This window comes from Labeo rohita, chromosome 16, assembly GCF_022985175.1.
Source record: "Labeo rohita strain BAU-BD-2019 chromosome 16, IGBB_LRoh.1.0, whole genome shotgun sequence".
In the NCBI taxonomy this organism is placed as follows: Eukaryota; Metazoa; Chordata; class Actinopteri; order Cypriniformes; family Cyprinidae; genus Labeo; species Labeo rohita.
In genome coordinates, this window is record NC_066884.1 from 19,564,078 (window position 1) to 19,579,724 (window position 15,647).

At 38.4% G+C, this 15,647-nt stretch overlaps 1 protein-coding gene across 2 annotated transcripts in view; it reads left to right on the forward strand.

The window, feature by feature from the left end:
• The first annotated feature begins 1,562 nt into the window (after positions 1-1,562).
• bcam (basal cell adhesion molecule (Lutheran blood group)) overlaps positions 1,563-15,647 on the forward strand; it is a 64,527-nt gene continuing 50,442 nt past the window's right edge. Inside the window, exon 1 of one of the 2 annotated variants that reach the window (XM_051130777.1) lies at positions 1,563-1,806. In XM_051130777.1, coding sequence (XP_050986734.1) covers positions 1,755-1,806 — 52 coding nt within the window. In that variant the 5' untranslated portion in view covers positions 1,563-1,754. The remainder of the gene's footprint in view (positions 1,807-15,647) is intronic. The other variant, XM_051130778.1, reaches the window with a different exon arrangement.

A 15,647-nucleotide genomic window follows, 5' to 3' on the forward strand; every position in this document is an offset into this window, starting at 1 on the left:
CAATATAGATGCAAGCAAAATCTTAACAGGTCAATGTAACCCTTCTAATTAAATTATTATTACTGTGTTTCAGTAGTGAGAAATTAGGGGAGAGGACAAATATTCCAAAACTTCATGAAAATATAATATAAAAATTAACTGCACAATTACTAGAAATGTGTACCTTGGAGATTATATGATTTGCATACATACAATTTTTTGGAAAAAGACATTTTTTTCCAATACATTGCCAACTCTGTCTTTGGACCAGTTCTGTAGAATGGCCCATATATATATTATATTTATAAGTGTATTTAAGTGTATATATATATATAAAAAAAATAAATAAATATATATATATATATATATTAATAAAATTATTATATATTTGGGAATGGGATCTGGAAAGTTGAAGGACAGACAGTGAGGATTTTGGCTTGTCAGAAAACCTTCTATTCTCTCTGCTATCAAACTACTATGTACTGTCATAGAGCTGTGTGAAAATTCTTTTTTTTTTTTTTTTGGATTCAGTAGAAGATAACATGTCTGAAACAACATGAAGGTGAGTACATGATAATACAGTTGTCATTTTTGGGTGAACTATCTTTAACAGCCAGTCTGTTCATATCAGGCTATCAGTCATCTCTTATAGTTGTTACTGGAAAATGTGTTTTTTTTCTTTTTTTTTTAAGAAATTTCCGAAAGCTTCCCTTATCAGTATATGGCTGTTTTTTTTTTTTAACTGATTGACCCATTTTTCCTAGAGGATACTATTACTATTCCCTAACTTTCCTGCACTGTATTTTCAGGACTGGAGGACAGCAGTGCCTATGCATAAGCCAGAGGGTCTTTGAAGTGCAAAGAGTCACTTCTGGTGTTACGATATGAGCAGTTTAATACACTGCTGTGCTGTCATGACCCAAGAATAGCCCAAAGTTACAGTAATGACACTGCTGAATATATCACACCGACCGTATCCTCTATATCCAACACAAAAGCTCCACCCTCCTGTCTTCCCTCTCCTCTTCTTTCATCACTTTGCCCTATTCCATTTCCCAAGCCTCTCTCCTTTTATCGGGTATGATAACACGCTCTCTCTCTCTCTTGTGCATCCCACTCTCGCCCTGAGAAAAGTGAAGCAGCTGTTTTACTCCAGCTATCCCAGGAATGCCTGTTTGAAACCCAGTGTGAGCTGAGAGCCTATTATTACCAAAGGGACACACAAATGAATGATCTAAACCAGTGGAAGAGCTGAAACTGTACCAGTGCATCCTTGTCAATCATTCAAAACCTTGATTTACAATATTTATTATATGTTTTATATATGTTTACCAATTAGTTTTGTGCAAGAGTAGGTTTATTTATAGATCATACAAAAAAAAAACTTATTGGATTAATTTAGTAACTTCAAAATTAAACCGTATCACTGATATCCAATGCATCACCCTTTTTAATAATTAGTCCATAACGCGAAAACGTCACTCGTCTCTTGGCCGTATGCGTTCACTCCAGCAGCACTTTACTCGTTTGGGAAGGGAGAGGAGAGGAGAGGAGAGGGGAGGGGCGCACGGTCACCTTTTGTGCAAATATATCAGCCAAGTCACTGCCATCCGCATCAGATTTCTTGCGCCAAGAAGGACGAGGGAGCGCACTGCACTACTGCGTGTGAGCGCGAAGCAGAGGGTGAAGGAGCTGTATCGAGACGAGAAGCTGCAAATACAACGACGCGACGCGAAACAAAGCCGCTAAGTTGAGACGCAACTGTGGAGAGAACGATGTTGGGACGGTTCGGGATTTTCTGCACCTCGCTTGCTCTAGCGCTGCAAGGTAAGTAGTAATGATAATACTTTTTTTTTTTTTTTTAATAGAGAGTTTACTAAATAATTAAAAGCGTAAGTTCTTTTTTCTCTTTTAATCACAAGCTTCGTAGTGTGTACGTATAAAAGTAAATAGCATGTTTGAACGTGGAGTAAATTAAGAACAGGTTTCTTTATTGTTGGTTCTTGGAACAACCTGTTACCTTGTAACCTATATGGAGAATAAGAGAGCGCAAGTGTCGAAAGCAACTTTGGGGACTATGAGACGTTGCGCAGAAGACATTTAAAAACGCTTACTTAAATGAAACAGGTTTTTGTGGCTGTTGGCGTCTTTGAGGGTCTCATGTTTGAGTTCGGGAATGGTTCAAGGCTTAACAACCCGGAATGGTCTTGGTTTTTGAGGAGGGGAGGGACGCTCCAGCTCCGCTGCACTTGAGAGCGGCGGTATCAGCGCTGCTCAGTGCGCACTGTCGCCGGACAGACGCGCTTGGTTTCAGTTCAAGTGTGCGGCTGCGAGAGTCCAAATTCATATCACGTCAGTATAAATGTGCGTTGTGGAAATATAAATGCACGGATTCTTAGGTATTACTATGTTTGAACAATCATTGAAAGATTATGAAATACAAAAAATGGCGTTAACTGAATTTCAACATTCTTCGTTAATTCATTAGGCTGAGCAATTGGGTTCACAATATGATAATTTCAAATCATAACAAGCTATTTTTACAATTAAAATATATAAAAGCATATAGATAGATATCTTGTGTAAATATAAAACTACCATACATTGAGTTAAAATAGGGCATATGCAAGAATTTTCAACAGACACAGTAGAATCAAGTTCTTGCACCTCCGTAATGAACCCAAATATCAGCTTCCCTCTATTAAATGCTCGAAATGTTTTTTCAAGTACCAGTATTTTATTCGTCAAGCGTGTGATGGAAGGAAAAAATTGTTGAATATCTGTTAATATTCTGTGAGGATATATGAACCTGCTCTGAGCTATCAAGGCCATTGCGCAGAAACTGGCTGCACGCTGCGGTTCAGTTGGTTAGAGTTTTGTTCTGCTTTGAAGTGTATGACCAATGATTTTTCAGCATTGAGGGACTGTAGCCCCGCCTCTAGCTCCGCCCGTTTTCCAACTGACCGTCTGTACCACTTTTTTCACGTATGTGTTAAAGTATTATCACTTTTAAAATGAAGCCTTAATGCAAATTACCACATGTTTGACTTGTAGATAGGTTTAATTCTTTTTGTCACCAAATTTAAAATTCAAATTTTACAACTGACGATTTGACTCGTCAATATTGAAAGTGCATGTTTTCCACTTCAGCATGACTGACTGACTGTACTGTATGAGTAAAAACACTCACATAAAGAATCTCTCTCTAAAAAATAACCCTCCCAGGCAGACATTCTTCACCATCCCAGAGGTACTTGTGTTTTATCTTTCTATCTGCTCTTAAGGTTGTCTCGCTCCCCTCCCCTACTGTGTATCTGGCTCTTCCAGAATTCTCACCTTCTTTCAATACTGTGGCTATCTGCAGTCTTTTTTTTTTACCTGCCTATCTTATCTCTCTGCGCTCTGCCTTTCTTCTGTTGTTTGAGGCTCTTCTCGTGTCCAGTGTGAAAATATGTGTGGAGCAACAGACAGAAGTGTTTCTTCTGATGAGCTCACTCAGAACTCCAGGGTGCTGCGTTTGGGTTTAATACACTGATCTGTGATGCTGCTGTTGCTCTGAAAGCAGGTCCTCTGAGATCTTCTCTTCAGTAGCTGTTTTTCCTCTCTCTGTAACTCGAACGTCATTAAGAATTTACTCGTTTTTGCATATGCTTTAATTGGGCTGATCATGGGATCCTCAGTTACTCTCTTCTGATGCCAAACTATCTCTGGTCTGGCAGTTTCTAGTGTCATACCACATGATCCGTGACTTTTCAAACTCAGCAAGGCTAAAGTCTTGCAGTTTCTTTTCTTTGAGTGCGTCAACAGGAAAACCTCTTTTAATGACTTTATCCTCTTTCCGGGCATACATTTCAATTGATCTGTAGCGTTTAACTGCCAAATGACAGCCGCTGGAACCCTGCCCGCTCATTTCAATTTGTTGCCTACCTCTCCCAGAGGTACGCCAGCCTCTGCTGGAGCTTTCATATAATTTGCCTTATAATGGAAGTCTCAGTGATTAGCATTTAAAATGGTTCCCTTGCAGCCTCACATTGGAGCCACATGACCTTGTTACTGTAACCACCAGCGCTGATACCAAAGCAATACCCTCTCAGATGACATTTAAACAACATTATTTGCATTTTCAACCCTGGTTGCATAGTCTTAGGAGGTATTGGTGCAGCACCTCAGCGACTGCGTTTGATCGTGGTGGGATGTCAGAAGGTGGCGGAAAGAATCATCGAGACAGCTTGTCAGCTGAGTTTAAGGAGCCGCGCAGAAACAACGCTCCTGCCTTCTTTGTCTATTTCCCCAGCTCATTTCCTTGCTTAAAATTTCTCCTAAGCAGAACCTCCCCAACCGCAGCGGCATCAAACGCAAGCACGCACACACACATCACCCCCTGCAGCCGGCAGTAATTATTATGGAATTAGGAGGCTTCAAATTAAACCCCGCTCTTTGTGCTGGGCCAGCAGATAAAAGCCAATCTTGTGTCTGAGGTGGCTTCTGCGAGCTCCTATAGATATCCATCACGCACACACCTGTGCATGAACCTAGTCACGCACACCTGTGTGTGCGCAGTGTAAGCCCACACGTTGTGCAACTGCAAGGTGCTAATTTGGCCGGTGATGATGGTAGTGGTGGAAAGAGCCGGTAAAGTGTATGATTGGGCTGGCTTGCAGTGGGCCCCAGTCTCTCGTTGTGATTCATACCCGTGAGGAGGGGAGTCACTGCTTGGAATGAGAAGCATTCAGCAGGGGACAGGTTACATCTCGCCCCCTGACTCTTCAACCCCCCCGGATTCTCTCTCTCTCTATCCCGTCTCTATTTCCCTGTCTCTCTTTCGTTCGGCACAGATGGACACGCTGGCTGCCAGTGAAAGCAAGTCACGCAACCACAACACACTGGTTTTAATCCAAGATCACAATATGGCACTTTGCTGTTAGATCATAAAGCATTTTTTACACGTCGATCACATTTTAGCGGTTTGATAGCTCCCCGATCTAGTAGCATGTGGTAGTTAATCAAAGTGTGCCATTTATAGACTGACTTTACATAACTGTAGTGACTTAACTGACACAACTAAGACTGTTTTTCATCAACTTAGGTTGTTTTCCATCAAAATACCAGTTCAGTGATTTGAAAATTGAGACAGTTGTAGATATTTTGATTGTACTTTTGTAGTTGTAATGTAATATAAAATTGTTATTGTATTATTATTATTTTTTTAAATACTTTACTAAATTTTCTTCATACTTTATTTTATTTTATTGCATTATTTTATTTTAGCCATATTGATATTAAGGCTACGTTTACGATATAGTCAAAAATTGAAAAGTTTTTCCCTTGCGTTTTTAGAAATTTTTACGTATACACAACAGCATTTTCAAAACATTTCACACATATCCATGAAAACAGCAAAAACACTGTATTATGTATGCCAGTTTGTTCATGCGTGCCTTTAAAATAAACATATACTGCGCATGTCTAGACACTCTAAATATGCTGGGTTAAAAACAACCCGACTTGGGTTATTTGGCAACCCAGCACTGAGTAAATATTAGACAGAACACATGCTGGGTTATTTTGACCCAGCTGGTTGGGTTAAATGTGTTTTTATCAAACATGCTGGGTTATTTTATTCAAGTCAACTATTGTTTAAAAATGATTATATTGCTGGTTTAACATTGACTGGAATTTATAAAAACACATAGAATTACTAGAGGCAACAGCAATAATCAAAAGATGAACATTTATTAATAAGCAAGAACACATGGACAAAATACAAGACAAATTGAATTTATTTGGCTGAATTCAGCATAGTTTACAATATTACATACATTTAAAGTCGTTTAACAAGCATTTTCAACAGAAATGTATTATATAAAAGTAATATTTTAATTTTAGTGTATTCAACCATTATTGCTTTTTACTGAAATAGTGCTAAATCATGCTGGTGTATCACTGAAATCTGAGCCAGTTAAAGGCTTCTGTTTGCTGGGTTAACTGCGAACTTCAAACCGCGGCCTCGCGTTTCATTCGTAGCTGAGATATGCCATTACTGATTCCAAAAACTGCTCATAAACATATTTCAAGAAACAATAACGAAGAAAATTATTTTATGCAAGGAGAAAGGGATTTCCATCCTGTGAAACAACTGCTGCTGACACAGCTGACTGACATCTTGTCCTTATGTTCTGTTGTATAAAGTAATACAATTTACAGCACAGTAAAGACCTTATAAAAGAAATAAAATGTATACAAACCTTTATTTCGCTGAAAAAGTGAAAAATTGGTGCTCTCTCCTGAAGAGGACTCAAAAAGCCCACACTCTGACTGATTGTAGCTCAGCAGCTGGGTTGTTTCATCAGAGACAGGCTCAACCCAGTGGTTGGGTAGAAAAAAATAATTTAGTTACAGAAAAACTACCCAGGACCTGGGGAAAAAATAATAAAATAACCCAATAAAATGACCCAACGGGCTGAACCCAGCATTTGGGTTAAAAAAATAACCCACACTCTAAAAACTGCTGGGTTAAAAACAACCTAGTGCTGGGTAAAATATGGAGATACCCAGCAATTGGGTTGTTTTGACCCATCGGTTGGTTTAAATGTTTAACCCATCCTTCTGGGTAGTAACCCAACCGCTGGGTCAAAACAAAAATATTTTGTAGTTTGTCCATATTTTACCCAGTGCTGGGTTGTATTTAACCCAGCAGTTTTTAGAGTGCAGCATTTTTTTTTTTTAGAGTCTTTAACGTGTACTACACATGCGCATGATGTCACCATTTTCAAAGATTCCCATATGGGGTGTTTACACGGAAACGTTTTTTTCAAAAACGTTCACTTTGAAAATTGTGTTTTCAGTCCCCAAAACACTATTGTCATGTAAACGAACAGGCAAAACGCATGCAAATTGTTTTAAATTGTATTTTAAGTGGCAATTTTTATAAGAGAAAATGCTTTTAGATTTTTCAGTTGCATCTTCACGTCATTGCGATTTTCTCCCATGGCCTCCTGGGATGGTAAAGTGTCTATTGGATGTGCATTTTAAAATCTCGCCTGTCATTTGTGTACGTCTTGTCTACTTTTTTTTTTTTTTTGCAAATACTGTGAATTTGGACATACTATTCTCAACATACAGTTTTTCACCTACTATATAGTAGGGAACTACTGTATGCATATTTGTTACTTATGAGAAACTCTAATAGAATTACAGCTGAATGATTCTTAAACGCCTTAAATAATAATCAAGAGCCTTTGGGCTTGTTTTAATTGTTTTGAGACCCATCATGAAAGCATGTTTTTGGATTGGCAGGAGTTCTTTTGGCAGCCGGTTTGAGGAAGGCTCATTGCTCACTGCTCTGGTACAAAGCAGCAGCAACCACATGCTTGCCCAGATACTAAGCAGTCTGTCTGTTCATCTTAATATCATCTAAGCAAGTTTCCCCTGATCTGATTCACAACCCCGTCTAGTCACAAGCACCCTTTCGTCTATACCAAACCATAAATGTGTTACTTTTCAAACTTTTATAATGTATAAGTTGAGAAGCATTACAATTAGGTTATGAAAGGTTACAGAAGGTCAATTTTAAACAAAAAAAAAAACAATTGCCTTCCTCTGTCTTTAAGGAGACACTTGAGCTTGAGTTGCGTTTGACAAGTTTTAACAGTTATGATGGCAACCATGGAGAAGCTTTATCATTTATAAGATTTTATATAGTAAGTTTAACAGGCTAAAATGGACAAAAAGAGCTCCTCCAAATATATTCTTCTGTGTTTTGGAAAGACACGAGGATGAGTAAATGATGATAGAATTGTCAATTTTGAGTGAACTATGCGTTTAAGTAAGATTTCAGTGAGGCTAAAGTTTTCGGAAAAACAAATTGTTTTGGTCCAACTGAATTTGAACTTTTGATGTACACATAAACACATTGACTGAGTTCAGATGCTGCTGCAGATGTTCCACACTCAGACACAACCCACAGAGAGAGTTTTAATGCTGTGGATTAGCTCTGTCTGGGTTGCTTCTGTGTTTGTTAGTCTCTCTCTTTGTTTTCAGTAATGGCGGTGCTGTTTGCGATCAGCGGGCGACCATTGATGTTTTGGGTGATTTACGGTTGGTATTGTACGTGCTCCGGCATAGATAACTGTCCCTTGTACACACAGAGAGGTTGACTGGGAGGACAGACAGTGTGTCTATAGATTCTCTGCTGGCAGGAAAGAATTTATTCATGCAGACCCACTGAGCTTTTTCACTCAGAATTTATAACCAGCACTGCTGATAGAGTCATTTTTTGCAGTATCCCACCATCACTCCACCCTTCGTTTTTGCCGTCTGCACTCAAGCCCCCCCACCAATCCTCGCGTCTTTCATGAAATCTGGGCCCTGCCCAGATCTTCAGCGTTCAAACACTCTGCCCACACTACAAAGCATCCGGGCAAGGCAGAAACAGAGATAGAGGAAGCCCGGTAGCCCGCCGGCCTTTGATTTCACCAAGGCTGCAGCTTCAAGGCTGTTATTAGTGGCGTACAGGAAACAGAATATGTGGAAGATATTTTGTGTGTGCGTTATGGCTGTTTTCTGTAAAGGATGTTGAAGTGGCCTGATACTAAAGTGGGGAGCAGAAGGATATGAGGCGCAGTGAAAAGCTACATCTGTGTATTGGGCTATAGTGCTTTGAAGAATAGGCGCTTCGGAGGCTCTTTGGGGAGACGAGGTTAAGAGAGGCTGATCCATTTAGCTGTGGAGATCGGCAGGGTGATTGGTCGACGCAAATCCTGAAGCCTCTCTCAGGCATTCCTAATGGATTCAGGGCTGATGGTTTTCCTTTTGGGGAAAATATCGCTTTTTAGTGAGGAACTTAGGTCGTGCTATACTATCGTCCATCTTATAATACATCGCCGCGTCTCCCTTAGCTCTATTATACCCGTATCGATTTGGAGATGGACATTAGTTGTTCTGCATTGATTTGTTTATCCTAGCAGTGTTTAGGGATTTAGCTTACAAGAAATGCTTCATCTAGACGCACTTCTACAGCTTGTTTGCTGTCATAGGTTGTCTGTTTTGTGGTGTGATTATATATAGGACTGGGCGATTAAAAAATACTTAAAAATCCACATGTAAATACATGTACAGTAAATACATTTTTTACAATATATTTTCCTCTATTTTCACACATTTGCTTAAAAAAATGAATACGTATATGAAGGGAGGCAGTGTCTCCTCAGAATATTGGATGATAAAAAATACTGTTGCACAAAAACAAAACAATGCCAATATTACAAAATATAACATTAAAAAGTGTATAAATCACTTGTTTTTCTAAAGAAACATTGTCCAATAGTCTTTGTTCACGTCTCCCCTGAGCCCATTGAGTTTTAAAAGACCCCTAAAGTGTGCGGTGAGTTTGGTGGGGGGTCATTGAGAGTGAATAGGGGAAAAACACATGAGAGAAGGCAAAGCCTCCATCGCGATATGAATGGATATGACTGGTCATGTTCGACTGTGATTGGTTCATGCGATAAATCCCACCTCTTGTGAGTGTTCTGCATTTGTGAATCAGTCTGAATGAACAATATAATGGTGTTAATGGGAAGACAAATTTAAAAAGTTAGTAATTAACTCACACACTTAGATATAACCAAGACTTAAAATGCAATAAAAACATGATCTGAGGGAATTTTTAGAGAGTAATCAGCTTGGTGAAATTTCGAATAAAATTTCTGTGTCTGTGACCAATATTTACCAAGCTTTGATAACTCATGATCCGAAAAACTCAAAAATAGTTAAAAGTTAACTATTAAAAATTAAAAAAATTAAAAATTAAATTGTTACTGCCTTGAGTTTATATTGGAATAAATGTCAAATACTTAAAACACTAACATGATGAGATTCATACTTGGCTTTAATAAACAGAATATTAATTGCATTGTTAATGTAAAAATATTATATATATATATATATATATATATATATATATATATATACATATACATATTATTCTTTTTTTCAATTAATTAATATTTTATTTTTTTCTCACATATTTCACGTTTGCCTCGAAATGTATTATATTGTCCACTATGCATCCATTTAGTAGATTTTATATATATATATATATATATATATATATATATATATATATATATATATATATATTTTTTTTTAAATGGTCAAATCATAAGTAATAATGTGTTTTCCACATATTATTTTTATTTTTATTCCACAAAACCAGTCATAAGGGTCAATGTTTTTAAAATTGCGATTTATATATATTCTGAAAGATGAATAAATAAGCTTTCCATTGATGTATTTGTCATGACAGGGCAATATTTGGCCGAGATACAACTATTTGAAAAAAAATCTAGACTCTGAGGGTGCAAAAATCTAAATATTGAGAAAATCACCTTTAAAGTTGTCCAAATGACGTTTTTAGCAATGTATATTACTAATCAAAAAATTAAGTTTTGATATATTTACGGTAATAAATTCACAAAATATCTTCATGGAACATGAGCTTTACTTAATCTTAATCTTAATTTTAATGATTTTTGGCATAAAAGAAAAATCAATACTTTTGACCCATACAATGTGTTTTTGGCTAATGCTACAAATATACCCATGCTCTTTAACTGGTTTTGTGGTCAAGGGTCACAAATGGGCCTACTATAGGCTGCATACGAAATGTTGAACCAGAGCTCATTCACAGACATTAATCACACTTATTTCCTCCAAACTTTGAATGAGAGTCTTAAGTCATGAGTTGAGACATTGAATCATTCAATGTATATCCCAGGCTACTTTCTTGCCCTTAGTCTCAATCATTTGCGTCATATCTCAGTTGGACCACCGTTGCAGCTGGTTTAAACTGTGCCAGCTTTGCCTGATGTGCCTGAAAACACAGTCATATTGAAACAGTGCTTGTTTAAGTGCTCTTCAAACATCCCTTTCCTCACACAGACTATGCCCATTGTCCTCATACTATCAGCTGGCAAACATTCCCCGGAGAACAGTCTACTGACGCAAGGGAGAGAAAAGCCTTTATAGCCCTCAGCTTACGGCTGTTTGGTTAGTCGAGCGCACCCCCGGGCTGAGCTATTCACTGCCCCGCACTCGAGAGACCCTTCAAGATGTGTTCTCGCTGGAGATTAAACACACACACAAACACTATATGTAATCCTGACCCTTTGTTTGCACTCGTTCTACCTGAAAAATATGCACACAAAGAGTTGCGAGAAATGTAAAAAAAGTGCTTTTATTAGACAAGTTTGGTTTTTGTTTGGTGTTCACTTCCACAAATCACATACTTTTGTAATACACTGTAATACACATACACTGTTTAAATACTGTTTGGGTGAATCATAGTTCAGTGGGTGAAACTAAATGTTGTGTATGTGTTTCCGGCTGTGATTTATCATCAGCAATCTCCTTTACAATCATTCTTTCTCCATTTGCACAGCGTGTGCCTTTAACAGGAAGGACGTTTTTTCCTTGAGACGGTATTTTGCAGTTTTTTAATCTAGTTAATGGTTAGCCAGGCATTGTTAACCTCTTTAACGAAAACGGTCACTGTTTGACGAGCTGCATTGTTCTTTTAACAGTGCTTGACCCTTGAAGCACCGCAACACCCTCTGCTGAATTTAAAAATGTCCTCACATAGATGGATTAAATGAGTGTGTTTGAGAGTATGTTTGTGTCTGAGGTGCATGAATGAAAGATGTATAGTAGCAAGGTAGTTTCTGGCTATTCAAATGAGTGAAAGAACCACATTTATAATATTTGCACATTACATGGCCAGAGGGATTTTGTGTTTGTGTGAGTCAGACAGACATTTTGGGAAGGTTTGAGTATTTGAGATTGGGGCTTCCCCGTTCACACGCTGAGATTGGGTGTCAGATCACATTTCATTTAGTAGACACATGTTCAGGTGATTACCTGCGGGAGAAGAGTATCTCTCGCTTTACTCAACCTCAACCCCCACGACCTGCTCTGTGTCTGTAACACACACTTTGCTGTCCTGTATGTTGTAAAACCTGTGGGAACATGACTTTGAATATGACCAGCAGTAGTTGTTATATAGCAAAGAGCTGAAGATCTAAATGGCCAACGTTTTGCTCTCGCTCTTTAAAAAAATCACTTACTTAATCAGTATATGTCTTGTTTTTTTTTTGTGAGAATATGATTAAAACGAAGATATAAAAGATAAATGTGCTGATTAGCAAGGTTTTTTTTAGAGTGTGTACAGCTGTTTGTGATCACTGAGTTTATTTTTTAATCTAAAAACAGTAGTATTTTGAAATATTATTACAATGAATTTTTTAAAAACTGTATTTTTCTCCATATAGTGGACTTTAATGAGGACCAACAGCTTAAAGTTCCAAATTGCAGTTTCAAAGGGCTCTACAAGATCCCAGCTGAGGAATAAATGTCTTATCTTGTGAAACGATGGGTCATTTTCTAAAAAAAAAAACAAACATACTTTTTAACCACAAATGCTTGTCTTGCACTAGCTTGACTTAACGCATTACAGTCACGTTGGAAAGGTCACGCGTGATGTAGGCGGAAGTACCGACCTAGTAGGGCTGCACGATAAATCAAATTGAATTTGCTGTCGCGAATAATCAAAAGCTGCGATTATCATGCGTATGTTTCAGTGAAGCACGGTTCTGTGATCAGCAGTAAATCTTCATCTGAAGGCCATAGGGCGCTCTCGTGCTGAAACTCCAAATACACCCGAAGAAGACACCCAAGAAATCACGATCGCTGCAACGGAAATAACAGAAGATTTAACTGCTTTCATTGATTCAACATGACTAATAAACACAGGACTACGACACTATATGGTTTATCCGAGTTCTTCTTATAATTTTCCTTATAATACAATATATAATAAATATGCCTTTATCACTGCTTAAAATACCACAAATACTATGCGTGCCTTATTCTGTGTAAAAAGCCACATCATCTCACAAAAAGATTTATTTCAAACACTTGACTGATGGTATGAAGTGAGTTTGGAATAAAATCATGTTATTAAATGTGGTTTTTTCACATGCTTTCGGATGTTGCAGCATTTCTACACAGAACCGTAGTTCACTGAGAAGCTACGCAAACAGCTGTCATTATTGTGAACAATTTCTTTCAATTTCATAATCGCGCAATTAAATCGGCTGTGATAATGAACGCGACATAGTGTAGCTTTTCAGTAAAATACTGCTCTGTGTACTAAATGTTTCGTCTGAGAGCACCTGCTGGAGATTTACTACTGATTACACAACCGACTTCAAAAAAAAAAGGAAAATATTAATGTCGGACGATTTTGAAGTTGGAGAAGAAAATGAGATGTAGGTTCTCGTCCTGCCTTATCTTTTAAACCAAGTACATAGACAAAGAACTAACCACGCATGAACTTCATTACGTAATGCGTGAAGTTGTAGATGTGCAGCGCAGAGCTTGTGCAAAATTAGTATTTGTGGTTAAAATGTCTATAAAAATATAAATTTTTATTTATTTGTTTATTTTTATAAAATGACCAATTGTTTTGCTAGACAAACCCTTATCCCTTGGCAGTTTGGACCTTCAGTCATTGGCTCCCATTGAAGTCCACTATATGGAGAAAAGTCCTGGAATGTTTTCCTCAAAAACCTTAATTTCTTTTCGATTGAGGACAGAAAGATGTGAACATTTTGGATGACATGGGAGTGAGTAAATTATCAGAAATTTTTATTCTGGAAGTAAATTAACCCTTTAAAACAAAAAAAGGAATACGGAAAGAAATACGGAAAGGAATAAACTTAATTTAACCAATTATTTGACAAATCTTATGCAATTCCGCTTCTTTAATTAATCAGGTTTTAAAGATGTTTATAGGCTATGTCTTCATACATGACAAAGAAAAAGATTCTGGGTTGCTCTCTCCCTTTTTCTCTCTCCCTCCCTCGTTCCTCTGTATCGAAGCCCTTCATCCCTGTAGATTAGCAAACGCTCTGCTTTAGTGTGTGGTTAATGAGTGTCCCAGGCTGATAGCTAATCAGAAAGGTGGTCTGATGGACCCCAAGGAGCGCAGTGCCAACTCTAATTTTGTTACCCTGCTGATTGACACTCAGCTTGATAATCATATTCAGGCCTGCGGGGCCCCAGCATTGGTTCCCCACTGCATAATCTCAACCAATCAGTGATTTCCCTGTACAGTACTAGCATGACTGACAGCTTGCATGGCTACATTTCCTATTGAGTTTCAAGTTTCATACTTTGTCAGTTGTTATAGTTTGTATCCATCCATTTGCTCTAAAATGAAATCTTGTTAATGGCCTGTAATCAGTCTAGAATGCAATTTACGTTTCGCAGAGAACTCAGATGAAGTTTGTTACACTGGTATTATGCTTCAGCTCTGACGGGAAGGATATTTTTACCAGCGCTAGAATCTCAGAAGATCGTAATATACCAGTTTATCGAGTTTGAAGAACTAAAACATAGCACATATGAAAATCTTGTTATGTATTATCAAAGGAAATGGGCTTTGTGCGATCAAATTAAGCTTTCATGAGGGCCAGTAATTCTTTGTTTGCCATCTATTCCTTGCAGAGTCCAGAATCTTTTAAAAGACAATTATGCAGACAACACGGCATTTGGCTTACGATGGATTAGCTGAGTTCGTTAAAAACACAGAAGCTCGTGAAATGGTTCTGCGCTAAGACACACAGGGCTTTAACTCTTTAAGACGGACTTAATTAGACTGTTATTTTGGGAAGAGGTCGTCACGCTTTGGAAGATAGAATCTGTTTAGGCATATGTTTGAGGGACTTTGTTGGTGTCTTCGGTCCTCCTGGTGTCCCGTATGGGGTGTGGAACGCCCGCTGACAGCGGCGGCTGTCGCTCCCCGACTCGGCTGAACATTTTTGGGACAGCGGTCAGTCTAACCCCTCTGTTCATTGCCAAGTAACCATGGCGACAGGCACGTGGAATTCCCTAGTCAATTAACAGTCGGGGTGGGAGTAGAAGAGGGCGTGTGGGCACATATTGACTGGTGCGCCGGGGAGGGCTGATTGGGTGAGAACAGAGGACACATGTTCATTAAAATCATCCATCCTGGATCAGATGGTGGATCTGGAGATTTTTTCCCCCTCCCTTTCTTCCTCCCAGTCTCTTTGAAATGCTAGTGTTGCTGGTTTGTGAGTGTGATACTGTATCTCAGCGGGCTGAAGGCAACTTTCTCACACTGCTCTGCCCTTTCCTTTGTCCTTCATTCAGTCTCAGTCGCTTTGTTAACATCTCTCCATTTCTTTTGGGGAAGCCCCTGTCCTTCTCTCTGTTTTCTCATCTCCTTTGTTTTTAGCTGGCCAGTCACTATATTCTCTAAACAGTGACATCATGTCGGCGCCGATGGCCTCGTGGGCAGTGCGCCGAGATCTAGCACCATTGCGCTTCGGGCTTCCTGAGTTTGAGTCTTGGCTCACGGACCTTTCCTGGTCCCACTCCCCTCGAGCTACTGTCCTATCTAAATAGAAATGCATAAAACGCCAAAACCCACAAGTAGTGACAGTGAAAGTCATACATACAAGCTGGTTTAATTAGAACACAGAGAATACAATCAGATAGAAGTGATTGTCAGTATAATCTGAAAATAATAATAGTCAGAAATATTTCTTGAGCACTAAACAGTGTTAATTTTGACAGCAAATTTTGATTTA